Source organism: Colius striatus, chromosome 2, assembly GCF_028858725.1.
Source record: "Colius striatus isolate bColStr4 chromosome 2, bColStr4.1.hap1, whole genome shotgun sequence".
Taxonomy (NCBI): domain Eukaryota; kingdom Metazoa; phylum Chordata; class Aves; order Coliiformes; family Coliidae; genus Colius; species Colius striatus.
Genome location: NC_084760.1, coordinates 26,592,729 through 26,620,089, shown reverse-complemented (window position 1 = coordinate 26,620,089; position 27,361 = coordinate 26,592,729). Strand labels below are relative to the sequence as shown.

The 27,361-nt window shown below is 37.8% G+C and overlaps 1 protein-coding gene across 2 annotated transcripts in view; it reads left to right on the top strand.

Moving 5' to 3' along the window:
* SH3YL1 (SH3 and SYLF domain containing 1) overlaps positions 1-8,469 on the top strand; it is a 43,903-nt gene extending 35,434 nt beyond the window's left edge. For both annotated transcript variants that reach the window (XM_061989993.1, XM_061989992.1), the window contains exon 10: positions 7,904-8,469. In XM_061989993.1, coding sequence (XP_061845977.1) covers positions 7,904-8,103 — 200 coding nt within the window. In that variant the 3' untranslated portion in view covers positions 8,104-8,469. The remainder of the gene's footprint in view (positions 1-7,903) is intronic.
* The last annotated feature ends 18,892 nt before the right edge of the window (positions 8,470-27,361 follow it).

The following is a 27,361-nucleotide window of genomic DNA, read 5'->3' as shown; positions in this document are numbered from 1 at the left end:
TCAGAAAATAGTTTGTGGAGACAGTTCCCACAGAAGTGGAAGAAGGCTTAATATTTGGGTTTGCACTCCTTTCCAGGACTGGGGTGTACATATAGTCCTGAGAGGTATTGAGCAGCACAGTTCCTGGGATGATGCAAATCTTTCCTGATAATATCCAAGGTACTTTCAACATTCTGAAATTGCCTTAAATCTACATCTTCTGTAAAAAAACAGACATCAGGTCTCCTGGATATAGGACACTCCTTTGCCTGTAAGCAATTGTAGAATAGAGCAAAGGAACTGGTGATTCCTCTGTCTCTTCAGAGCAGATTTGTCTAACTGATATCACAAATAGGTATTTGTGTGGTCATTTAAAGGGTACTGCCTTGCTGCATGGTCAGTGAAGCTCAGTTACTGCTAGAAGTCCATCCTCGTTTCCTTAGTTATGAAGAAGGAGCTCTTTTCCACATGAATTTAGATACCTTGAGAATCTTAAGAAGCTTTATTTCAGATAGTAGAGAAAGACAGGTGGTTTTGTTTACTTATCCAGAACAAGCCCTAGTTAGTGTCAAAACAACAGCTAAGGCAAGAGATTATTTGTTCTGAGAATTATTTGCTGAATATCATGTCTCCTGACCTTTGCTCAGATGAGCATTATTGGAGATTAATTGTATCATTGGTGGCATATGACATGCTTCAAGTATCTGTACAGAAAGATTTATGGCTACATCTGATTATAGCAGATTAGTACCTGTAGATATAAAATGTCAAATCTACTGTGCCTATTTAGGCCTCCTCAAACATCTGTTCAGTGAGATCTGAGGTTGTTGTTTCATGAATCCTTAGGTTTTTTGAGGTGAGTCCGCATTTAAAAAAGCAAAATAAAAAATACCATTAAGGAAATTAGTAGTTGAATATGGATAGGACGTTTGAGATTTCACTTATAAGATTGAACAAACATTGCTTTGTAATTTGTCCAGAAGCAACTAATATTAAGTTTACAAGTCTGTTCTGCTCTAGAAGCTGAGATAAAACCCTTTCTTCTTAGATTAGAGGCTGAGAGGTGTGATCTAAGAATACAGAAAATGAAGCTGCTCAAGGGTGACGTGGACTCTCCTTCTCTGGAGATTTTCAAAACCCACTTGGATGTGTTCCCAAGTGACCTGATCTAGGTGAACCTGCTTGAGCATGGGGGTTGGACTAGATGATCTCTAGAGGTCCCTTCCAAGCCCTACCATTCTGTGATTGTGAAGCACATTAGATTGAAAAAATAACTGATCTGTATACTGCTGTAATTCAAGAACTGAAATTATTTTCATGACTTCTAATATTTAGGGTATAGTTGGGCTACTGTTTTCCTTTCTGAATTAGAATTGCACGGAGACTTTTTTAAAGTAAGTATTAGCACATGTAATATTTTGTTTCCATACTGGACCTGAAAAGTTGATTTCATCAGAGAGTCCCAGTGTGTAACGTACTACAGTGTGCTTCTGCTTTACTTCCTTTTCCTCAGCTCCCACTGACGTTTCATCTTGTGAGAATAAAAACTGTGACATCTTTTAGTTTACTGCCCTCTTTTTCTCTAACACACTCATGTGGCACTTCCTGTCATCCTTTCTCTGTGATCCCTTACTTCACTTTTGTCTTAAGTCTTTAAACACAGAACAGTTGTCACTTTCCAAAGATGTTGCTGCTTTAGTCCTATTGCCAGGCATAGTGAGTGATAAAGCCTGAGCATGGGCATTGTCCAGTAAATGAAATTTAATATTATAAGGTATTTTGTTTCTGCTTATCATGACATTGTAACCTAAGTAATTCAGTAATCCCACTTTTGTGCAGTCTAGCTGCAAACATGAACTCAACATCACCTTTGTGGGTCTGAGCCCCAGGTTTGAGCCAAAGTCCCCATTACCTAAACAAAACCTTTTAGAAACTACTTACTAATAATAAAATCTTGGAATTCAATTACCACCAAAACATTAAACTTCTACATCCATAAAACATTACAAAGTCTGTCAAGTGAACTAGACCTAATCAGGTCCTAATCTCCAAAATGACAATTTTCCAAAAGTCTCATGGAATAAGATACTGTATCTGTCATGTTTTTATTATTGCATGTGATTGTAAGGTAGATATTTTGAGACAGTGTTGTTTCAATATTTTATAACATCACTGAGGAAATATTCTTTGTAGTCTAGCAAGTAAGTGAACCAGTCATTTTTAATAAAGGAATTGCATAATACACACAAGAGGTTTTTAAGTGTGAGGAAGTACTCAAACTGGTAGTCACATCCATTTCAAGCTGTATGTTTCCTATTTCAATAACAATACTGGGGCTTTTGCAGAGTTCATCTTTTTAATTACTTTCTAAACTGTGTGGAAAAATTAGTTGTAAATTTTTTTGTTGTTGTTTTATGTGCTCACATAGTTAATAAACATGCAGTTATGTACTTTTGTAGCTTTATTTCTTTACGTCTTACGGTTTTTCTCCATTTCCACCTGCAACCTTCAAAGTTTCCATTGCATTTGCAGGCATACATGTATATCAATTGTTACATCTGCAAAGCTTTTTACAGTGGTGCACATCTGCTCTCACAGGTAGAATGGGTTATGAGCACACGCAGTCTATTCTGACAGTGCAGGTTCTACTTGCACAAACATATTGTCACAGATGTGGGTACTTGGAGCTCTATGTGTGCTTTTGCAAGCTCCCTACAATCCACTGATAAATATGTTGACAAGAAAGACCCAGCACAAGGACACAGACACATAGAGATGCGAGTCCCTGGTAGGTGTATCCCATGCTGGCACTCCTCCAGCTGGGCAGAGGCTAATCACAGTGTCTGACACAGAGGCTGCTCTGTCTGACCTAGACAGAGGTGATGCTGGAAAGAGCCTGGCTCTGTCCTCTTTCCACTCTCCCTTCGAGTATTTGTAGACATTGACAAGTTCCCCCTGACCCTTTTCTTCTCCAGGCTGAACAGTCCCAGCTCTCTCAGCTTTCCTCATATGAGAGATGCTCCAGTCCCTTCACCCTTTGCTGACACTCTCCAGCATGTCCATGTCTCTCTTACAATGAGGAACTCAGAACTGGACCCAGCACTCCAAATGTGTCCTCTACAGTGCTGAGTCAAGGGGAAGGATCTTGACCTGCTGGTAGTACTTTGCCTAATGCAGCCCAGGATACTGTTCGCTGCCTTTACTGCCCTGGCATGGTGAGCTAATGATTTTCTTCCTCTTTAACATGGCCACTTGGGGCTTGGTGCCTTCCTTTTTAATATGACAATTTGAGGCAAACATCCTTCAGGCAGTTTAGGTTAATCAATCTATTTATACAAACATGATATTTACACTCAAAATTGTATCTTAGCAAGTGGTATTGTCCAGATTATTTGCTAAGGGTTGCCATTAATATCTCTATAAACTCTTCATCATTGCTGGCACCAACTATCATTTTTCACTCAGAGATTTGGAGGACCTAGTAATTAACCTAATTCTTCAGCCTACTTTGGATTCTTTCCTGAACTCTAATTATAAATTCAATACTAATCCTTTCCAAACAAAAGCCCAGTGTCCAATATGGGTAAAGAACTAAGATTTCTGTCTGTTCACTGGTAGTTAAAGCTCGTGTCCTAAACCTATGAGCAATACCTGAGGTTTTCAATGCCTCTGAACACTGCACTGGTGGTAGTAAACCTTTTTTTGATACTTGATATATGTGTTTTTATAAAGATAGCTGTTTGCATCTGCCTAGATTCATTAGTAGTTTTCCATCATTTGGTCTGTATGTTGGTTTTCTCTTACTTCTGCTGCACAAACAGGGTTTACTCAGTTTTCTAGGTCTCCATTTAAGCAACTAGATTCTGTAAACTGGCACTTTTTGGTGGAGCTTTTATGCTAGTACTGTACAACTTCTGTCATCTCTGATGCTAGAGACTCATCATTCCAGTCACGTCTTTCTATAGAATACAGAGAAAGTAGAAGTCAGTGTGTTGAATGTGTTGTTCATTCATATTGATTTTTAAATAACAAAAACTATACCCATGTATTTTAAAGGTCGCAGAAAAAAAGAGTAAGATGGACTATTGAATTTCTAAGAAAAATATATCTACCTAGATAACCACATTTTCATATGATATGTTGCAGTAGAAGCAATGTTCACCAGCTTTGTTGCCTGTCTCGGGACATGCTCCAGCAGCTCAATGTCCTTCTTCTAGTGAGGGGCCCAAAACTGAACACAGCACTCAAGGTGCAGCCACACCAGAGATGAGCACAAGGGGACAATCACTTCCCTGGTCCTGCTGGTCACACTATTTCTGAAATAAGCTAAAATAAGCTTTAAGAGTTACTCTAGAATTGAAACCAGTAGGTAGTTTGAACATGTCTCTCCTCTCTAAATGGTGTTTCCTGGTATGTATGTGGCCAGCCTATGCCAGTTGGCCTCAAAGTCAAAGACAGGCTCTGGCACTCTTCATCTTATTGATAGGAATGTAGTAAATGTATCTGTTCTACAGCAGTTTTCTAGAGAATGTTTCCATTCCAAGGTAAATGTGCTGCAATTAAAGATAGTTTTATCACTCTTTCATTCACTCTGGGACTGGTTCTGCTGTGCACCTACAAGGCCATAAATCCGCTCCTGTTTATACCTCATCGGGTCCTTAATCCATAGCAGTAGTCCTTAGCAAAAAAGTTCAAGTAAATTTTATGCATCTTTATATACTATAATGAAAGGATATTGTGGTCAGAGCAGTTTGTTGTCAAACATACGCCATAGCCCTGTATGCTAGAGCATTGAATATTTATGCTGGCTCCTGCACTAATCGGTCTTTAGCCAAAATTTCTGTATTTTTATTTTGACCAATGTGTTTGTAGAAGTGTGCTGCATGTATTCAGGTACCTTTAATTAAGGATTTTCCACAATGTAATTTATTTTTATTCCAGTGTGCATACTCATAAATCTCAATTATTTGAGCATCATATGCTGTGTGTAGCACTGTAGCACCATCTTGTGTGAGCTGCAAAAGTGATTTCAGTATATGCACACGGCAATCTTCGTGTTGAATATAACAATTTTATTTAAAAGCCTTTCATGTGAAACTGAAATCAGCAAGCAAGAAGGTGAAATAGCTCCCTTTTATAATATATGTGATAGATTTTATAACTGCATTCATTCAAGATATCTATTTGTTAGGATGATCAATATAAATGTGAGTCACGGGATACTGCAATCTGGAGGCAATAAATATGTGTTTTATCTGGTTTATGCCACAACAATACAGAAGCATAGAGATTAGAATCTTTGTGGGAAATAAAATGAAACTATAGTACACGAAAGAGCTGCTAAAAGGAACGAAGGTGGACTTATTATGAAATAGCTGACAAATAAAACTGGAAAATGCTTTTAAATAACTAGGTAGCAAATAGGAAAAAGACACAACTCTTCGTAATCAGCTTTCATAATAATAGTACTTTAAGTTTTGTGTGTGTTTGGAAAGATACAGAGGCAAAAAGTGGGAAGGGGAATATTGGAACAGTCTTGTTCATATGACAGAGCAAATAATAATTGGAGGCATGATTGTGGTGCACTGAATGCACCCCTACGCTTGAATGTCTCGTGTGGTTTTTTTATTCCACCTTTTCATGCTTTAATTTGTGTGTAGTTTCCCCTTGTTTTTCTTCCTACTGTTACTAAGACAATTTCGATATACTCAATAGTTTGTCTAAAAGCAATTATAGCCTTACTCTTAATGCAAGTTCAGCCATGATGGAGGTAACTGTTACTTGCTGCTATTGCTGAGTCCAGCACATTAAAGTGGTGGTGACAGTTCTTCCATTGAATGTAATGAAAAGAAGCTCTCACTGTCACTTTTAGCAATTTGAGTCTCTGCTTTTGTGCTGTCAATTACCTATTTTTTCCAAGTATATTAACATAGTTTGGGCGACTATATATACATAGTAACTTTAATTTCTTGAGTAATTATACCTTTGAACATTTAGATGATGGGAACACATATGATTAAGAACTCAAAGTATAAAAATTTATAGCCTTCATCATAACTTATAAAATGCATTATTCCCCATGCATACTGTGGAATGTGGCACAGGGGTCGTAACTGATTCCATGCCTTAGCGCCTGAAGAGTCCTGAACCACTGTTCTTCAATGGAAACTATGAGTTAAAAAGTCAAAGCATCTTTAACTTTTGTGAGGTTTTGCTCTGATTTCCCCAATCAAAATATCTGACTTCAAACCACACTTTGCATGGAAGCACATCATATTATCCTGACTGCATAAAATGCTTGAATTCTTGGAGCAAGGGCACGTAGTTGCTGAATACTCAGTCTGTAAGGGACATTTAGAAAAGCTGTACTGCTACCTGTCTTTGGTAGGAGAAACTAGAGGTAAGGATCCGATAAGTATGGGTATTCTTGTCTTATTTTCACGTCAAAAGAAATAGTGTTGTGTGAATTTAGATCATAAATACAGATATCAGGAGAGAGAGATTGTAATCAAGGAAGACAGCATTTAACATCTCTACAACCAGCACTCTTCCAGCACATGGCCAAATAATTTGGTATTAATCTTCGATGGTTACTGCTACAATACAGATCAGGAAGTGAAAGAACTGACCTCTGGAATTAATATATATATATATACATATATATATATATATATATAGATGGATGTCGGGAAGAAAAAAGTCTCTGTGGTTTCTGCGTATGTTTGTAGTCCGTTATTCTTCTCTGTCCTATATCAGTACTTCTCTCACCGTCCTTTCCAGCTCTGTACTTGCAATGTGTAGACTAAGAAGAGCCTCCCCTTTTGCAACACAATTTTGGCAGCAAGCAGGTGTAGCTAAGGCAAAAAGCCTTTAATCTTGCATACCTGAGCATTTGTGCAGCCATCATGTCCATATGAGCAATACATCCTGAAATCTGACCACCTGACTGTGTAAGCATCTTCATTATTTCCTCTTAACTAGTCTTCCATTGCACCTCCATTTTTTCACTTACAGATGCATTCACACAATAGATTTAACTGTTTTCTGAGTCAACTTTAAAGGAACACAACTATCTGATAGAGTTCACTTACATGAATTGAGAGCAAGCAGAATTATTATCAAGCTGAAGATAACACTTAGATTAAAAGGTCAATAGTAATAAACATTGAGATACTGGCTAAAAATAGTGTAGATGGGAACAGGGAGTGGATAAGTGTATCCAGTGGTATTTAGATGACTTTAAATCAAAATGTATGGCATGATCCCAGCCCCACCTAAGGACTGAAAGAGTTATGTAAGAGACTGATGGAAATATAATATAATCCATTTGTATATGTAGTTTAAAACACCACTGTGCAAGCCAAGTCACTTCTAGTACATCAAACCATAACCAGTTCTTTCCACAGGCACGTTTTGTGTGTGTTTTTTAACCTGGGAGATACACCATAATCCTAGACACTGCAAACCCTGTGGAAGGGAGAGAAGGGAGGTGCTGTGGATAGTTTGTATTTTATCATCCTGAATATTGATTAAAAAATCAAATCCCTCCTTGAAATTTTACAGTTTTTATGAGGAAACTCTCAGAGAACACATACCAAAACTAAAACCCGAGATGAGTTCTGGTCATCAGTCGTTCAGGAAGCACTCATACTATCTTTTAACACCCTGCTTTTGTTCTCACTATCTCTGTGTGACCATATAAGGCATATAGAAAAAATACTGATACTTATTTTGCTGATACTTATTTTGTGTAGAATACCTAAGAATATAGTGGAAATGGAGGAGTTTGTCACTGGTTTATATACTCAAATTATTTTGATGTATTTGTCACTGTTTTCTGATATAATTTAATAATATTGTATTTAAGGATTTACTGCACGTGCACTTTACTAATTTCCTTTTTATTTCATTTCTTTCACTTCAGATAACTCTTGGAGTAATCCGGTAGAAGTGACAGCACTTTATTCATTTGAAGGACAACAGCCAGGTGACTTGACTTTCAAAGCTGGAGACAAAATCATAGTCACAACAAAAACAGATTCCCAGTTTGATTGGTGGGAAGGAAGAATAGGAGGAAGAACTGGCATCTTTCCAGCCAATTATGTTGCCATAAGTAACAACTAATTTTACCTAGAAGAAAGTGTTGAAACATTAATATATTCACACTGAAAAATATATTTTAACTTTTCAGATTTTATTAGAATGAAAATCTTTATCAAGACTATTCTAACACAAAATTGAAATGCATTCAATGACTTTAAATTTCCCCTGAACTTATTTCTTAAATAAGTAGTAGTTGATAGTCAAACTATAATCAAGTTTAATTTTTGAGCAAGTTGCCATCTAAAAAATATTCCAGTTTGCGTTTCACTTCTGTCTTGCTGTATGGATTTATTTTTCACGAGGGAAAAATTTCAAACCATTTAAAGCTCGACATGATTATAATTTATGGTCTCTTTCTACAATAAATGCTCCTGAATTTCCTTCAAACCATCTCAGAGTTGGAGTTCTTTACTTTTACTAAACACAGATATTTTTTCACAGGTATGGCAGAAGAAGTTACCTTTATATCTAGTTTTAAAGATTCCTTTACACATTGCAGTTTTTCTTAGGAAGTATTTTATTTCTGGTCCTCAATGTTTATCCTTATTAGGTATACAAAGACTTTTTTTTAACCAATTCTGTAAGAGTTAGGCAGTTCAGCTTCTCCGGTAGTTTCTCTTATATTGCTCTCCTCTTTGAAGATTTTAAGCACTTCTGAAAGTTTCTTTAATAAAATGCATGACTAGTCCCTCCTAGAAAATGTATAGCCTTCTCATGTCCCTTGATTCCTGTAGGAACTTGTTTCACAGGTGGGAAACAAGACAGAGAAACCTCTGCCTGACTCACAAGTGAGTTTGCACGACTTCCTGCTTCTTTCCATTTAAGATTCTTTTTAGATGTTTAATCTATAAAGAGAGAGCAACATAGAATAAATTACAGAGTAAACAGAGTAAATTATTAACAGTAAGACAGGGAATATATTTCTGTAGAATATACATAGTAGGAACGTATAGCACTAAAGCTCTCACATTTCAAGTTAATTTTGAATATTTTTGTAAATCAGCTTCATTTTGCAGATGAAGATACTGGGTTGGAATTTAACATGACAAATCAGAACAGAGGTGAGAATGAGACTTGGAGTTTTTGAGAACCAGTTTAGTTTCCTTCTTGTTGCTGGATATGCTGAAATTGTCTCTTTATGCATTTGAGTTAATGCCAAGATGATAATACTGCTGCTTCAGTCTCAGCTTTTCCCCACTTGAAAATGTATTTTGTTACATCCTAGTTTCTTCTAACAGTTTAAAGAGTATCAGATGGAAAATTAGTATGTGTGATCTTTCCAGCAGCCAAGTTGCAGTTGATCTGCTATTATAATGTACTAATCAGGTGCTTCTTAGCTTTAAGTTGTCCAGTCTCAATGGCAAGGTTAAGCCTACTATGGAGGAAAGCTTGCCATCATTAAAAAATCATTCCATTCCACTCAGGGGCAAAAGTTTCTGGATTTCTTTCAGACTGGGCCACACTTTTTTAATAAACAAACTCAAAATGACAGTGACCGAAACCATAGCCAAATGCATTTACTACCTTTCAATGAAAATCCTTCACTTTCTTTTCCTCATAGACAAGACAGATGTATGTGATCTGGCTTCAGACAGATACCACCAAACCTATCCGTACTGCCTGCAGATATTTTCTTGGAAAGTACTCTCCAGCCAGGTAGAAAGAGTTCTATAACCTTATGGAGTTGCAGTAGAAGTGTTAGTACATGCCTTTAGTACTGTAGCAGCGTCTTCCAGTTTGAGGTGAGAAAGCAAATTCTGTTTTTATCTGTATTTCACAGACTGCATCTATTGCTTATTAAGCAAGGAAACACTAAATCATCCAATATCAAAACTCAGTGTGCATGGTTAATAATATGATAGACCTAGAAGCTAGATGTGCCACATATTCACAAACAATTACTCCTACCTTTATTATATCCCATTGCTACACTTTAGTTACACAGTACAAGCTGAAGCATCCACTAGCAGGATTGTGCTGTAGTACTTCATTAGTCATTTCCAGAATGCTGGCTGCTTCTTCAGCCAGTGTGCTTGTCTTTGTGTAGAGTTGTTAAAGCTTCTTTACTCATCTCAAGTGTCTTCTTCCATGAAACTGTCAGAATTTATGAACTTGCACAGTAAAATCTTTTATTGTTTATGTAAATTCAGCTTCTTAGATTGCTTTAGCTGAGTTTGAGGAAAAATGAGGGTTGTCTAAGTGTTTGTGATATCTGTAGACTCTCTAAGATAGCAGTGATCTAATTACTAAATCCAAGCTGCATTTTGAGGGGGAAATTTTAAATAGGAAGCATATCTCATACCTGGAACATTTCTTTCTTTGTCTAAATATACTATAGGTAGGAGAAGATTCAGTGGATTAGCCTAATGTATGAAAAAGCCATTGGTTGTCAAAAACAAACCTTCTTGAAGCACTACAGAACTCCACTGCCTGATTCTACATACCTTTGACAGAGGCTGCCTCAACCCATTTCAGTGGGCTTAGTGTTTTTAGAGTGAAAACACTTTACACTAAAAGGCAGTCTGCACAATTTGGTAAACTAAGAGGTCTGTAAGGAACAGGTAGTTACATAGCAGATTCTCTGCAGTAGGGTCAGGATAGGTGTCTGTAGGACCAAATCAGTAGGTATCCATATTAGAAGAGAAAAAATGAAGCCTCGTAGCCTTAAGTATTCTCTCAAGGAGATACTTAATAAAAAGTACAGAAATTATGGATAAAGTACTTCTGCTATTGATATTGAACAGATTCAATTCATCTTACTCTTATAAGCAGTGACCTTCAGTGTATAAACCAACAATTTTTATTGCTATAGCACAGTTAGTCAATAATAATTTCTCTATATATAATACAGGTACTTTCCATATTTATTTTGTGACTATGTTTTGTATATATATAGCAGCCCAATTTCCTGACAATCTTTGTAAGCTTTATTTTGAGTAAGGTAATTCCTGAAGGGGAGTAGTTAGGACTGTATGCTCTGTGTTCAGCTGCCTCAGGTAACTTAATAGTAATTCATCTTAACATTTAATGTTTCACTATCTTAAATAGTCAAAGTAGAATTCTTTCTTGGAGGAAATCTTACAACTTAGCATATTATAGGCTTCAAATTTTGAATATCATGGTGCCCAGAAGTAATTCTTTCTATTGCACCCTTAAGCATTTTCATCACGATTACTGAAGGATCAATGGACTGCTGGATCAGTTTTGCATGGTGTGCTACAAAGAGTCTTCCTTCTGATATATCTAGCTGATGTGTTCTCACTGACACTACATACATTGATGGCAGGTTTGCAAGAAAGTTTTCACCAACTCTGGCATTTTATAAAGTATAAAGCTTGTCTGTTACAAGCATTTGAATGCATCATCCAGCATTTGAATGCATCATCCCTGCTATCTGCATCTGTTCTTTCAGAAAGAGAAGTGCTTTCATCACTGTCACAGTTGAAGGACAAAAAGAATGAAAATTTTGTTTTTTCTCACCCTTGGGCTGAGTTTGGGTCTTGCTTGATTTCTAGTGGACTCAAAGATATTCCTTGTAATATTTTAGAAGACTAAACAAGGATTTTTTGGAGGTAATTATTAGTTTGTTAAAGCTTTGCAATCTATATCTATTTCTGATAGCATTCATTACTTACAACTGGAGAACGATAAAGGAACGACAATAGTCTTCTTCCTCTTCTAACAGTTTCCATAGCCTCTCTCAGATGTATTTTCCTTCCACTCATATTGTCAAACCTGAGTTTGAATTAATACCTAAGCTCTCTCTGTCACCTATAGGAAGGCACTTCTGGAGCCTTAGATACGTTAAGATGATTTAGCTTCTCCACTTTCCTATGTTCCATGTGTTCAGCTATTACCTCATGGTGGGGCTGTTCACTGTCCAATCCACTCTCATCAAGTGGGTTCTATATGTATTGATGGTAAGAAGACTATCTACCAAGTCTATGCAATAAAGACAACATCTCACAGGAAGATCCTAGTGTGTACAACCTTATCATCATCCTTTGGTCAAGGCTCACTTTTCTTCTGTGTTTTATGTGGTTTCAAGTCATATGACAGCTTGATTTCTTCAAATATGCACTTTCCAGAGACTAGAACTTTGTAGCTGGTTTATCTTATTCAGAAAAATTTCCATTAGCTGATTACAGGGTCTGTTAGTTTTACAAGAAGAATCCTTTGGGAAAAAAACCTCAATTACACCACGTTTCACATAGTATTTGTAATGGTGAAACGATAATATCATAGTTCCGTGCTTCCAAAATTTTCAATATTCAGAGTATTTAGGCAACTGTTTGTCAACAAATTATCTAAATAAGAAAGATGTTCAGCTTTTGGTAGTGGGTACCTTAAAAACCAAAGCACTCATTTTATCCTGATAGCAGCCAAAGATACAAAATGCAGGAAGAAAACTGAAAAATATTTTTTTTACTTCTTACAGGCATTTATCAACTAGTTGTTAAGACAGAAAAACACCATGCAACTGTTGTCAACTCATCTTTCTTCCACATCCATTTTAATTAGCTGTTGAAAGGGGTATCTATGCTTTCAGAAATTTTAAAAAGTCTTTTAACTCTTATTCAGCTTATTTCTAATATCTCTTTCATAGCTTCCATCATTTTGTCCATTATGTTCATTTCTGATACTTTTAAGAACATTACCAAAACCATAATTCAGAGTTTGTTAAGTTTCTGTTCTTTGTAATATCTGTTCTGCAAAAATCTGTTACCTTACTAGTAATTTTAACTCATAGTTTAAAAAATAACTTTGGCAGTAAGTATAACTACAAAACTTTTGATCTGACATTTTCCTCCGTTCTTTTTTTCCTTGCAGGCCATTGCTGACCAAAAAACATTTCTGTTTGGTGTAGGTGTAAATTTCCATCATGGTTAATGTCTGCTCTTCTTCAGCAATAAGGAAACATGTAATCCCACTCTTCCTTCTCCTATCAGGCCAAACGTTCCTGTTTATTGAAGCTTCCATGAAACTTCTCAGGCCAATCTTTTCTGATTAACTGTTCTGTTTCACTCTTTCTGCTTGTGCGTGTACACAGGCGCACACACACACACACACTGGGTGGTTATTTTGGATCCATGTTTGGATAAGGACCAGCTCAGTCTGACTGAATGTCTTCCTCGGTGATGTTCTGTTCTGTTTGCCTTAATAAATTGGGAGTGGGATGGCAGGCGGAAATTCCTCAGGATTGAGTGCTGGCATCTCCCTGAGAAATGACTGAGTTTCTCCTTTAAAAGCACAATAAGTTTCTATAGTAGCTCTAATCATGTTTGCATGACTTTTGAAACCAAATTTTTATAAATTGTGTCAAACTTTACAGTCTTAAATCCATGTTCCATACATTACCAAGTATATACATAGCTAATGCCTGTAGGATCATAAGGAAGACAAAACCAGTTGTTTACATAGCCTTTGCAGTAGATCTTGAAAAGAATCTAAATGGAGCTGAACTGCTGCTGTTTATGTTCATTTATTGTGGGTCCTTACATGCACAGAACTTCTGTCTTACCTAAATATAGACACAGCATTCTACCTATTGGCATCTCTTTGTAAAACACTTGGCCAGAAGATTTTGAAATCAAATTAGATTCTATTGAGAATCTAAATTTATCCAACACTTCAGTCTCAAAGTTCATGGGAAACTGTTTGTGAGGTTTCTTAATTGGTTCTTGCTCTTAATTGAATTAGAAATATTGCAAAGAAATCCTTTTGGGCTTTTCTCATGTTGTAACTAATGTAAGAAAAATAAATAAAAAGAAATAGCAAGCTTCATTCTTTGGGAAAGGTTTTAGTTAATTTCATTTAAAAAGAAATGCAAATAGTCCCTTAAATGTCAGGAGTGTATGAACTAATGCATGCTAGCCCTAACACTAAGTTATCACTAACCATGTGTTCTTCTGTATCTGCAATCCATCCTGCAATTCTTTACCTACACCTTTTTTTTAACAGTAGAAATAAAAATTCCAGTAACCATAAACTACAGAGGAATTTGGCCATCTGCATCACTGAGTCTTTACATCTGCCTTTATAAATCTTATAGGTAGTACTAGCTTTGGAGTTCTCTTCAAACAGTTCTTGAACCTTTTACATGGCAAAGTTCATGTTCCATTTGACATTATGGAGAAGGCCAATATTCATAGCATATTGATGCATGTTCCTAGCCCTCAGCTCGAGGATTTGTTTTGTACAAAAGTCTATATGAGAAGCAGAGAAAGCAAACTGAGCGGTGCCTAGGGAAGCTAAGAATTGCTATCTATCCCATGAAGATCTGTCTAGCTGAAGAACGTGGAGGTGCTTGCTTGTTGAACTTGAGGGTGTTGCCTCTACTGCTTGAAGACCATTTTAAGTATATGAAGAGTTTCCATAGACTACAATTAACTCCATTCACAAAAGCAATAACCATAGCTGAAATAATTATCTTGTTTAAAAAATATGAAAAGCAAAGAACTTTGCTTCCTCTCTTCTTCTTTTCCACCTGTGTATCAGTCTTGTATTATTCCTGTACTATGCATGGCCTGACATGCTGAATGTTCAAGGGCTATGTTTGACAAGAGTCCAGGGTAGTTAAACTAACCTTCCTGTAGCCATCTGAGTCATACTAACCACTGTACCAAATAGTTAGTTGGGAGGATTAAAAAAAAAAAAAAAAAAAGAGACTAGTTAATAACTGGCTTTTTCAGCCTACAATCTCAAGTCATTCCCGTAAGTGAAAGTTGTTGAGTGGAGCATCTCCCTTATGAAAGACTGAGGGGGCAGGGGCTCTTCAGCTTGGAGAAGAGGAGACTGAGAAGTGATCTCATTAATGGTTACAAATATGTAAAGGGTGGGTGTCAGGAGGATGGAGCCAGGCTCTTCTCAGTGATTTCCAGTGACAGGACAAGGGACAATGGGTACAAGCTGGAACATATGAGGTTCAGAGAAACACAAGGGAAAACTTTTTCACTGTGAGGGTGAGAGAGCACTGGAACAGACTGCCGAGTTGGGTTGCTGAGTCCCCTTCTCTGGAGACATTCAAAACCCACCTGGACAAGTTTCTGTGTGACCTACTCTAGATGGTCCTGTTCTGGCAGGTTGGCAGGACTAGATCTGTGGAGGTCCCTTCCAACCCTGAATATTCTGTGATATTGTCTCACAACAAATATTATTAGAATTCTGAGTTTCTGAATGTCCTGTATTCATGTGTTTGCAGTGCCTTTTATGCTTTCAGACATTTTAGTTGTATTTTCTGAATGCAAATGCTAGTCAAGTCCTTTTCTCCCAGGGTTTTAAATCATTTTAGACTCTTAATTTGCATGCAGTTAAACGTGAGTTATGCCTTGCAATAAATTTAGATAATGATATTGAAGGAAATAGGTAAAGCACCTGGATACAAAAATATTGTCACAGATTTACAGTTCCAGCTGCTTGGGAGATATTTTTGATTGCTGAAGTATCAAATCACTTAAATAGGTGCCATTCTGTAAAATTTTATCAACTGCAGAAATCTAGGCCAAAATGAACTCTTTTTTTAAGCAGAGGTGATGTCTGTTAAAATACCAGTTTTAATCTGAGTTATACATTATGTGGTGGGTCATTTTTTGTGGAAACTAGATCTGCCCATTACCTTTCAAAACTTCTCAGGCTATTACTTGCCTTCAGCCTGCTATTCCCTTTAGTATGTCTTGTATTTTAATGTTCCCAATTTCCTTCTGTCATATTTGATGTCAAAATTAAGGCCACAGTTAAGCCAGAAATTCAAAACATCAGTCTCTTGTTCTAATTGGTTTCTTGTCAGCCATCAGATTCTTACAAATGTGAGCTGGGACAAGCTGCTTTAAGATTTCGCAGCCAAAGATTCTATTTGATGTGTTTTGGATCACTTCTTTTGCATATCTGATTTCATGCTTCTCACACTAACTCTTTGTTTCCTTCTGGCAGTGCTGACAATACTTGGGCCTGTTGCAGCTGATATTACAGCAGTGGGATTCTTTTGGTAGCTTTGAGGTAGACCTTAAATGTTAGACCTTAAATTGTGCTACATTTACTTAAAATCTATGTTACTCTGCTGACTTTACTAGGAACCAGGCTGCTGCTCAAATTACAGTGTAAAACAGAGATTGTTTATGTACTTATATGTCTCTGAAAACAATCCAGTTAGTATTTTCTCTATGGCTATCACACTCAAGGAACACATACTCTTAATGTAGCTTTCCGATAGCTCACATTCCTAGGAGAAGGGATGCTGACTTCTCATCAGTCCATGCTAAGTTTATTTTTTTCTATACTACCATCTATGTGTTCTTGTGGTCAATTACTTCTGTCATTTAAAAGTCATCCCATACATCTCTTGTATTTGAAGCCAATTGCAACTGAAGCTCTGAAGCAGCCCTGACCTTCTTTACAGATTCCCGTGCAGGTTGCCAGCATCTTTGCCTAGAGTGCCTTGGAGTCTGGTCATGAACATGGCAGCCAAATGAAACAGATTTTCTTTTTGAAGATTCCTAATCACAATTGCATCTTTGGATAGCATAAAAAGAATTTGCTGTAAAAAGGGTAAAATCCTATAGCTGTTTCCTTGTTTTGCCTGCTCAAGCTTTAGAACATCACCTTAGCTTAAGTTAGAGTATTTCCTGATGTCAAGAATTTTTTTCTCTTGTACACAGAGACCCTTTTCTGTAGAATAACGCTCATTGCCACACAGCTGTTAAATGTTAAAAAACAAAACAAAAAACAACAGTGGAGGGCAAGGATATTCAGCACCAACCAACACATCACCCAAAGAGCATCTTTATTTTTAAAAATATACCTAGATACTTTCAGATACCTGCCCAGGTAGGTTTAGGAGTCCTCCCAAGTCGGAGGTATGTTTTTCCCAGGCAGTCAGTCGAGAGAGGTAGGTTGCATGAAGTGCCTTCTGGAGTGCTTTCTGGAGTGCTGAAGTAGAGAAGACTAACTTGTTCCTTGCAACTTTTCCAACGCAACCTGATTTAGATGAACCTGCTTCTGCAAGGGAGTTGCACTAGATGATCTCTAAAGGTCCCTTCCAATCCCTACCATTCTATGATTCTAATGTAATTTTGTTGTCAGTCCTTCAGGATGTTTCCCATATATTAATATTTTATTCTTACATTTCAGAAATAAGTATGATTTTTTTTTCTCCATGACCTACTAAATTAAGCAAGGAGACACAATTTCAAGTCCTGTTAACAAAAATTTTCAAACTGGAACATGAACTGAAACTATGGATCTCTGCCACTGTGAGTGAAGAATGGAAAATCTAAGAAAGAGAAAGATATAATTAACAGCAATATAAGTTCATATCTGCTTCAATAATGGGAATTAATGTGGGATATTAATCTTAGTTGCAAGTTTTGACACACTCAAGCTGTCTGCTTATTTCACAATTGCCTTTTTTGGTACTAAGACAAATGCTGGATAAAAATATGTATCTATCTAACTTCATATTCAAAGAGTTGTTTTACATTAATAGAACACCCTTCAAGTTATTCTTCTTTTGATCAGTTAAGACATATTCTTAGTGAAACAAAGCAATGGAAAATATTGACCCAAAAAGAGAACTTTCTGAAAGGAAGAAAACAATAGATTTCATGAAAAGTTATTATTTCTTATAATGTCATATGTTGCTAAAGGGATTGTCTAAATCTAGGACTCTTAATTTAACAATATTAATCAGTGATGATATTTAACAAGAGTATATATACCAAGCCTAAGGAACTCGGGTACCTTGGAATATCTTTCTTCTACATGTTGTAATATTAAAAAAATTACATTTAGATTCTTCTCCTGAGGATGATGTCAGAATAAAAAGCCTAAATGTTATTCACTTCCATTTTTAAAATGCCAGTTTTCTTAAACATGAAGAGTTTTCTGTTAACAACTGTGCTCCAAAATCCAAATGAACAAAATGTTTAACACGAAACTCAGCAGTCTCACGTTAATAGATCCTGGCTGACAGTATGAAACTTGGACGTTATTGATTACAGTCCCAATGAGATGTACTAACTTTAATACAGCATACAAGCAACATGTGCAGGCAAGCCAGATGCAAAACTGAAACATTATCTAAACAGAGTTGATTTCAAATGTTTCAAATGTAAATAATCCACCGGGTGGTCCTTGAGACCATCAGCAGTCATTATTTTCTGTAGCGTAAACAGGGCTGTCAGCTGGGATTTCTGTCACAAAGATAAAAAGTCATTCTCCCCTACCAAAGCCTAGGCTGTTGTTTTTAAAGAAAGTCATGCACCTCCATGACAGATGGGAGAGTTCCTTTCTGGATTTTAATGGAAGTATTTTTTTTTTAAGCTGCCATGAAAAACAGAATAGGTGTCTGAACAATGTAGACTGCGAGATAAGTAAAGGTTAATGGAATTACCAGAGTAATAGGCCTTAAAATTCTGACATGTCTAAACAAATGCATAATTTCCATAGATTCACGGTGTTTGTGTTCCAAAGTTTTCTGCAGTTAGGAAAAACTAAACCAAGAAAACAGATGCCAGTAGATAACAGTCACTGTACATTTGAGGCTACAACTTGATTTTAAAATACAAACACAATCCGTTCTTCAGTACTTCAGTAAAATCTGAAGTATTAGTTGATCGTAAGGGTTTATAAAATGGCTTTAAGATTTAGGTCCTCTTAATCTTATCCAGTTATTAGAGAAGTGTATTATTACACTGCCTGCCTCTACTTAGTTCAATGGCAGATGAGCAATTAAAACATCTTAACAAATCTGGCCTGACATCTCTAAGCACAAAGTTAATTATGTAGCATTATCTTTGTATCAAGAGCCTCATCTTCATTTTACAGCCACAGAAACCTGCAGGAGCATTGCCTTTGGCTTCAGTGGAACACATGAAAGTTGTTGAAGACATTTTCCAAACATCTTTTTTTTCCATCTTGGAACAAAATAAAATTTTCAGGTTGTCCTTTTCACATTTCCTCCTGGAAATGGGTCATCAGGGGTCTGTACCTCCTTTCTGTAACTGCTCAAAACTGATAAACTTCACGCTTTACTGAACCACAAAGATGTCTTCTTCCTGTGCAGGTATTTTCTTTGTGCCTGATCAACTCAGTACAGATTCCGCCTTCCATTGTAGTCATCCTTTGCCACCTGTATATATACTTACATGGTGCAGTGAAAAGTAAGCAGAATTGGCTGAAAGGTGAGTCAACTGAAAACATTAACAACGGGGTTAATCCTTCCCGATGTCTTGGCTCCTGAATGTATACTACATCCCTTAGTAGTTTTGGGGATGAGGAATGAAAAAGGAATTCTTCTGGAGTATGACCTGAAACCTGAAAGTCTAAGGAAACGATGTATATATTAATGTAATAAATGAAAATGGACAGTCTACAGTCTCATCCTTTTGTAGCTGGGAGTATCATCACAGTTCTTTTAATCTTAAACTGAATCGCATGATTGCACTTCTTGCAATCCACAGATGTTTTTCCCTGTGTTGTATTCTACTGTAGCTCCACCCTAAACATACAGCTGTCTGCACACCATGTGCAAGCCTGTGTAACTGAACTGATGACAGCAACGGACTATCCTTACAGAAATGCTGAGAAGTGTATCACAGTTTCCGAGTCCTGAAAGAGGCATGTGCTCTTCTTGGTATGTGGTCTTCTCTGATTCTTCAGATCACAGCTGTGGTTTTTGGTTTTATCAAAAGCAATTTTTTTAAGAGAATGCAATTTCCCACAAAATCCTCACTTTCACAATAATTGGCTGTTTTTTAAACTCCTCAAACTAGAAAGCATTTAGATTTACTTTTTTTTTTTCTTTCTTTCCCCCAAAATGTTGAAAAAGAGTGGAAGGATAATTTCAATTAAAATGGGGTAAAGTAAAATTTTCTTCAGATGTGTTTCAGCTATTCCAAACCCCTGAGACTTTTCTTCTGCAGTTGCCAGTAGTTTTGTCATCCTCCAGTGTTTCAGTAATTTTCATACATATTGCTTTTAGATTTGTGTTTATGCATTTTGCTGCCTTTCAGAGCAAAGAAATGACTGAAATAAAAAGGGATTGAAATCTCTACACTGGAATATGTGTCAGAGATATAGAAAGCCCTAAATGTGCTCTTTATAATAGTATTCCTTTTCTTTCTTTTTTTCTTCAGCTTTCATAATTTTTCTTGCCATAACAATTCAATAGTCTAGGAATTGTGTCTTGCAAAGAAAATGCAAACATTCCCCAATGCACTAACTTGTCAGATTTGAATGTTAAAGGAAATATACTGAAGCCAGCTGAAACCATGATTTCAGAGAAAGAAGATTCTTTCAAATCCTGTTCACAGAATGGTAGGGATTGGAAGGGACCTCTAGAGATCTAGTCCAACCCCCTGCTGAAGCAGTTTCACCCCAATCAGGTTGCACAGGAATGCATCCAGACAGATTTTGAAAACTTCCAGAGAAGGAAACTCCACACCCTCCCTGGGCAGCCTGCGCCAGGGCTCCCTCACCCTCACATGAAAGAAGTTTCTCCTGATGTTCAAGTGGAACTACATGTGTTCCACTACCCTTGTCCTGTCACTGAACACTGCAGAAAAAAAACTGACCGCATCCTCTTGACACTCACTCTTTAGATATTTATAAGCTCTCCTCTCAGTCTTCTCCAGGCTAAACAGCCCCAGATCTCACAGCCTTTCTTTGTGAGAGAGATGCTCCAGTCCCATGATCATCTTAGTGGCCCTATGCTGGACTCTCTCCAGAAGTTCTCTGTCCCCCTTGAGCTGAGGAGCCCACAACTGCACACAGGACTCCAGATGAGGCCTCACCAGGGCAGAGTAGAGGGGCAGAAGAACCTCCCTCGACCTGCTGGCCACACTCTTCTTGATGCATCCAAGGATGCCATTGGCCTTCTTGGCCACGAGGGCACATTGTGGCTCATGGTTAGTTTACTGCCAACCAAACTCCCAGGACTCTCTGCAGAGCTGCTCTCCAGCAGGTCAATCCCCAGCCTGTACTGGTGCATGGGGTTATTCTTTCCCAGGTGCAGGACTCTCCTTGTTGAACCTCGTGAGGTTCCTCTCTGCCCAACTCTCAAGCCGGTCGAGATCCCGCTGAATGGCAGCACAGCCTTCTGGGGAATCAGCCAGTCCTCCCAGTTTGGTGTCATCAGCCAACTTGCTGAGGGTACACTCTGTCCTGTCATCTGAGTCATTGATGAAGATGTTGAACAAGACTGGCCCCAGAACCGATCCCTCTGGAACTCCACTGGCCACAGGCCTCCACTTCGATTCTGTGCCATTGATCACCACCCTCTGGGCTCTGTCATTCAACCAGCTCTCGATCCACCTCACTGTCCACTCATCCAGTCCACACTGCCTGAGCTTTCTGATGAGGATGTTATGGGAGACAGTGTCAAAAGCCTTGTTGAATTCCAGGTAGATGACATCCAGTGCTCTCCCCTCATCTCACCAACCAGTCATGCCCTCATAGAAGGCTATCAGGTTGGCCAAACAGCATTTACTCTTGATGAATCTGTACTAACTCCTGATAACCTTCTTTTCCTTTGTCTGCTTAGAGATAATGTCCAGGATGAGTTGTTCCATCAGCTTTCCAGGGATGGAGGTGAGGCTGACCAGCCTGTAGTTTCCTGGGTCATCCTTGTTGCCCTTTTTGAAGACTGGAGTTATATTGGCCTTTCTCCAGTCCTCAGGCACCTCACCAGTCCTCCACGATCATTTGAAAATGATGAGAAGTGGCTTAGCAATAACATCAGCCAGCTCCCTCAGCACTTGTGGGTGCATCCCGTCAAGACTCATAGGTTTTTAGGTCTCCAGCTTGAATAGTAGCTCCCTAACCCAACCAAGTAGCTCCTCAACCCAAAGAAAGTTTTGCTTTCTCTGGACTTTCTGTCTGTCTTCCAGGGAGAGGGCTTTGTGAGAGCTGGCATTAGAAGTAAAGACTGAGGCAAAGAAGGCGTTCAGTAGCTCTGCCTTCTGTGTATCCTATGTCACCAGGGTACCCACCTCATTCAGCTGACATTCTCCCTAATCTTCCTCCTGCCACTGATTTACTTGAAGAAGCCCTTCTTGTTTTCCTTTACATCCCTTGACAGGTTTAATTCCAAGAGGGCTTTAGCCTTCCTGGTTTCATCCCTGCATACTCTTGACAGTTTTTCCATACTCTTCGCAAGTGATCAGTCCCTTTTTCTGCCTTACATAGACTTGCTTCTTCCATTTCAGTTGTTCCAGAAGCTCCTTGTTCAGCCATTCAGGCCTCTTGCCTTCTTTACCTGTTTTTTCACTTGTGGCTTGGAGGAAGTGTCACTGAAAGATGAACCAGTTTTCCTGGGCACCTCTATCTTCTAGATGCCTAGTCCATGAGATTCCTCCAAGCAGGTATTTGAAGAGGCCAAAGTCAGCTCTCCTGAAGGCCAGGGTTACAACCCGGCTTGGTGCCCTGCTTCTTCCATGCAGGATCTTGAACTGCACTGTTTCATGATCACTGCAGCCAAGTCTGCTCCCGACCTTCTTTGGTATCTTTTTTATAAATAGTCGTTGTATTTATTAAATTAATACCAAAAGGCTTTACTGCAGTGGTAGGTAATAATGTGGAGGGACTGTATAAGCTAAGGATAGACTCTGTGTAGCCATTTTTTTGAGTGCCTCTACATGTTTGTGTATCTATATGTAGTGCTCGGGGAAGAAGTAACGCTGATTGAACCTCTTTAATTGGATTATATTGCATCTTGCCTTTTCTTTCGTTATTATTAGCTGATCTTTATTTTCATAACTGTACTTTTACTACATCTGTATAAAAAATAAAAGCCTGCTTTGAAGTTCAGGATTATATTGTGCTGAGAATATTACTTAGAAATTGGCTAAACTACAGCAGTGGATGGAGAGAGCTGAGCATGGGAATTTTAAAGCTGACTGGAGCAAAAGCCATAGATATTCTGAAGCTCTGATCCTGTGACATTTAATAACATAGCTTTGTTTCTTTTCCACTCCATAAGCAACACAGCTGATTTACTTGCATGGATAAGATTTAGAGGATCAAAACTCTAACTTGACACTGGTGGGCATATTGTCATTGGTTTAGTCAACTGTAAGATCTAATTTTACTCTGATTCAGAAGAGAAAAATTAGAAGAGCAAACTCCCTACATAGTCACTGGAGACAGGTAAGCTCTTCCAGGGGATCCACTTAGTCAGTGTCAGTAAAATGACTAAAGCAGACAGCATAGATAATGTACTTCAGAAATATAACCATACCATGTGGTTCTTGGAAAGCCAGACAGAGACTTGAACACATATTAAGATTAGTCAAAAGAAGATAAACTTATGGCAGAGTTCTTACTACTTTCATTTGGAATGTTAATGGCCCAAATTAAACAGTGTAGAGTACTCCAAATACCAGAGCAATGAAAAAGTTTACAGCAATGATATCAACATTTGGAGTATCCATATTTTTTCAAGGTCTGCTTACTTCCCATGACTTTCAAAATACTTGTACATTGCCAGATGTAACTCAGGGTGCAGATATGATGTAGGCCTGATTTTAATTTGAAGGCCTACACTGACATTGCTCAGTGAACTAAAATAGAACTGAACCAAGTAATGTTGTTTTCTATTGTGAGACATGTATTTTGTCCCTATAGATGGAACAAACTTGCAGGTTAGTGTGTTCCTCTCTCCCCTGTCCAGTGTAGGAGAGGGAGTGATATTGTGACTTTATGGGCACCTGGCTAAATACCACACTCAGTAAAGAGGCCAAGGAGGGAACTGGCACAGTAAAATTCTTTAAGTAAGAATAAAACAATTTTCTGAGGTTAGCATAGAAACGTAAGAAGCCCCTGATAATATTATGTCTTCTCTGGGAAAACAGAGAAAATTGTGAAATTGTGTGCTTGTGTGAGATCATCTTGGATTCAGCACTTAGTTGAGGGGAGAGCACAGTAATATGCTGAGCTCCCTCTGGTCTCTGTAGTGTTAAAGAAGTGAAAGCAAACTAGTTGTAATATTGCTACGTGCCCACAAAATAGTCAAAGCTGTATCCTAGAGAAGATTTGCTGTCTTGGATAAACATCGTCTGTCCTGGGCATCCATCACTCCAAAAGCAAACCTTTGACCCCTTTATGTTTTCACAATTATATATATGTTATCAAGAAGAAGCAAGAACATGGGAAAGGGGGGGAAAAAAGTTTAAAATAAGCATCTGTACTGTGGGAACATGGTGGGGGAAGAGTGGTGAAGGCAGCAGCTCTCCTTCGGAGCAAAGTGAAAGTGTGCAAGGTACTATTGTGTACATGGCCATTTTGTTTAGAAAGACACTGTTGACTGAGCACCTGCATGACTTACCCTACAGCAAACAGACAGCAAATAGGTGGCTCTTAGAAACACTAAAAATGGCCTTAGTTTGTGCTTACTACATCCAAAGCCAACAAGAGACCAGGCCAAGCATATTCACCTTCTAGTCTGGCAAGTTTGGGTGCTGACTGTTTGCTAGTGGGAGTATAGAGATGCTACACATCCTATCTAAGCAGAAACACCTGTGGAAAGTAGAAGTATCATGTGAATGATGAATGTGGAATAGAGTTCTCATTGCCAAAAAAAAAAAAAAAGCAAAAAAGGAAAGTCTCATTTTTGCTGCTTTTCCATTGTGGTTCTGCAAGTCCCTTATTAAATGTTGAAATGCAAAAAAACACCCCAAACAATTTAAAAAAAACCTCAAAACATAGGAAACTAGATTAAAATAGCTTATGTGTTAAAAATTTGATCCGCATGAAATCATTAAGAACTAACTTCAGTTTTATATTCAATGCCTAAAGACAGTCTTCTTTTAAGAAACAATCTGCCTCACCAAACATATTTGAAGAGGTTAGGGTAAAGTAAATGGTGTTTAACTTACAGAGCTGTTGGCTAATGTGTCAATATCCATAGAGTTGCAGCTGTCACAGCCCCAGGCAAATCACAAATAGAAAGATACCATCGATGCCTGCAAGAACAGTGGCAGGTTCTATATTAGCTCAAAGAGTACCCATGTTTACCCTTCTCTTATCTTTTGGTTTTTTTCTCTGTTACTTTAAATCTCTAAATTAATATCATTGAGGCAATATGGGAAGCTAATCAAGGCTTCTTGATAAGTGTTTGTGAGACGTACAAGACAGTACTGCTCAGATACCACTTTCTTCATGTACATGGAGCAGGAAGAGTCAACACTCTAGTCATGTAGGACAACGAGAAAGAAATGAGATATGTCACTATGTCACTCCTAGAAGATCTTGTGATTCCAGATAAATAAAGAGGATAAATAGGTGGCTAACCAATTAACATAGTCTTATCAGGCTGCTTCAGTAAAGAGGAGCTGCAGTGGCACTGCCAGACGGCATGGGAATTTATGAGAAAATGACAAGTCAGGCAAGATAGGAAAGGAAGTCATGAACTTGGGAAGAAGCTGTAGAATTGAATGAGAAAGGATTATATCAGAAGACCTGCACCACCAATAATTCATCCAAATGTTTTGTGGTTGATGTGTCAGCCTCATTTTATTTTGAGAGTTGTCTTTAAAGCATTAGGAGGAAGAAAGCAGAACTAAACAGTCTGATTGTTCCAATAAACTAGGGATAAATGGAAGAGATTTCTGTAGTTCTCTTGAGTTCCCAGTGATATCTAACATCTTTATACTTCTCCTTATCCTCTTCCTACAAAGCTAAAAGCATAAAGTTGACACAATGCAAACACTAGCAGGGCCTCTCCACAAGAATTACACAGAAGTCTGTGAAGTGTTCTGCAAAGCCAGAAATAATGGTTAAAATGTGGAAGCCTTTTCTAGAGAAATGATATCTCTAGCAAAGCTGTTTGTAATTTTTGATAGCCAAACTCTCCATCCTGTGTGTTATGAACAGCCACCTCAAGAGCTGGTCAGGGTGAACCTGCCATGGTAACAGCATGAGCAGCAAGTGAAAGTCCCTCAGTTGTGAACAAACACAGAAGTAACGGGCTGTGCAAATCCCAAAGAAGCAGTTCTTCTTTTGGCCTTTGCACATCTATCCTGAATGCTTGTGATTTCCTAAACATGTCACAGCTAAGTAAAAAACTGATTTTTCCTTGTGTTTACTGTCCTGGAATCCCCCCTCACTTTCAGTATGTCAATTCATTCCCTTGTAGAACCAAAGAAAAATGTGCTTTGGAGTTCAATACAAAGCTTAGCACATAGGAAAGAGAGGGGGGAAAAGGTAGTTATTGATACATTTTTTCTTAGATACTTCTGTGGCACATCACTACTACCATTATGAGGGCCATACCTAGATACCAAGATATTTTTTTGGAAAGAGAAGCACAAAGAATATCTTGACATCTCAGGTGATTCTGTAACTAGAGAAAATTGACACAATTCATTTCTTTACATGACCTGGTGGTCCTTTCTGCAGATCTGTGTGATACTAAAATGCTAACATTTAGTATATGCTCCATAGATTTTAACATGCTTTTAAATTTTTATGTTTACCTGGTCATTAACTGACTATCTGTACTTCACATTATAGAATAAAATTTTCCAAGGAAACAATATACAGAAGGGATGAAGTTTTCATGAAAGAAGTATATTTTGAGTATAGTTTGGCTGCCATTCAAAAATGCAGAATTCTGGTGGCTCAGTTCATTTCAGTGGGAGTCTTACTCTCAGACAGTCTAAACCATTGTCACTGGCAGCCAGCAGAACGATAGCTAACTTGGCTTTTGATGGATAGAGCTACTTGCTAGACAGTTAATAAACAATTTTGATAGCATTTTTTTGTCCACTATTACATCAACAAAAACCTACGGTCATTGAAACTGAAAGTCTGACTTAGAAAGGAATCTTGCATCCTCGTGCTGTGTTCAAACATTGCATTGACAACAGCGTATTTCATTTTGAGTTCCTTTTATCTTCTTTGAACTATCACTTGCAATTTGTCTTTCATTTTTAACATTGCATGTATAAATTACTTTTTTTTAGGAAGACTAAGTAATTGAGGTTCTATACCTTGTCACAAACAGAAATATATATATATATATATATCACTGAGCAAGATTAACAAGTCAAGGACCTCTCTTCAAGTCTGGATTTTGCCCTGAGTTCTAAAAACTGATATCTAACATGGAGAGAAATAACTGAAGAAATATATCTTGCTCCCACTGGAGTCAAAACTGCTGAGCTGACAGTAGGAGCACCTGCAATGAAGGTTTCTGGATACTGGCAGTGATGATCTAAAATGCAGTCTGATGCTGTATAGGTGAAAGATATGTATAGATATATTTCACTTCTCTTGAGAATTGTAT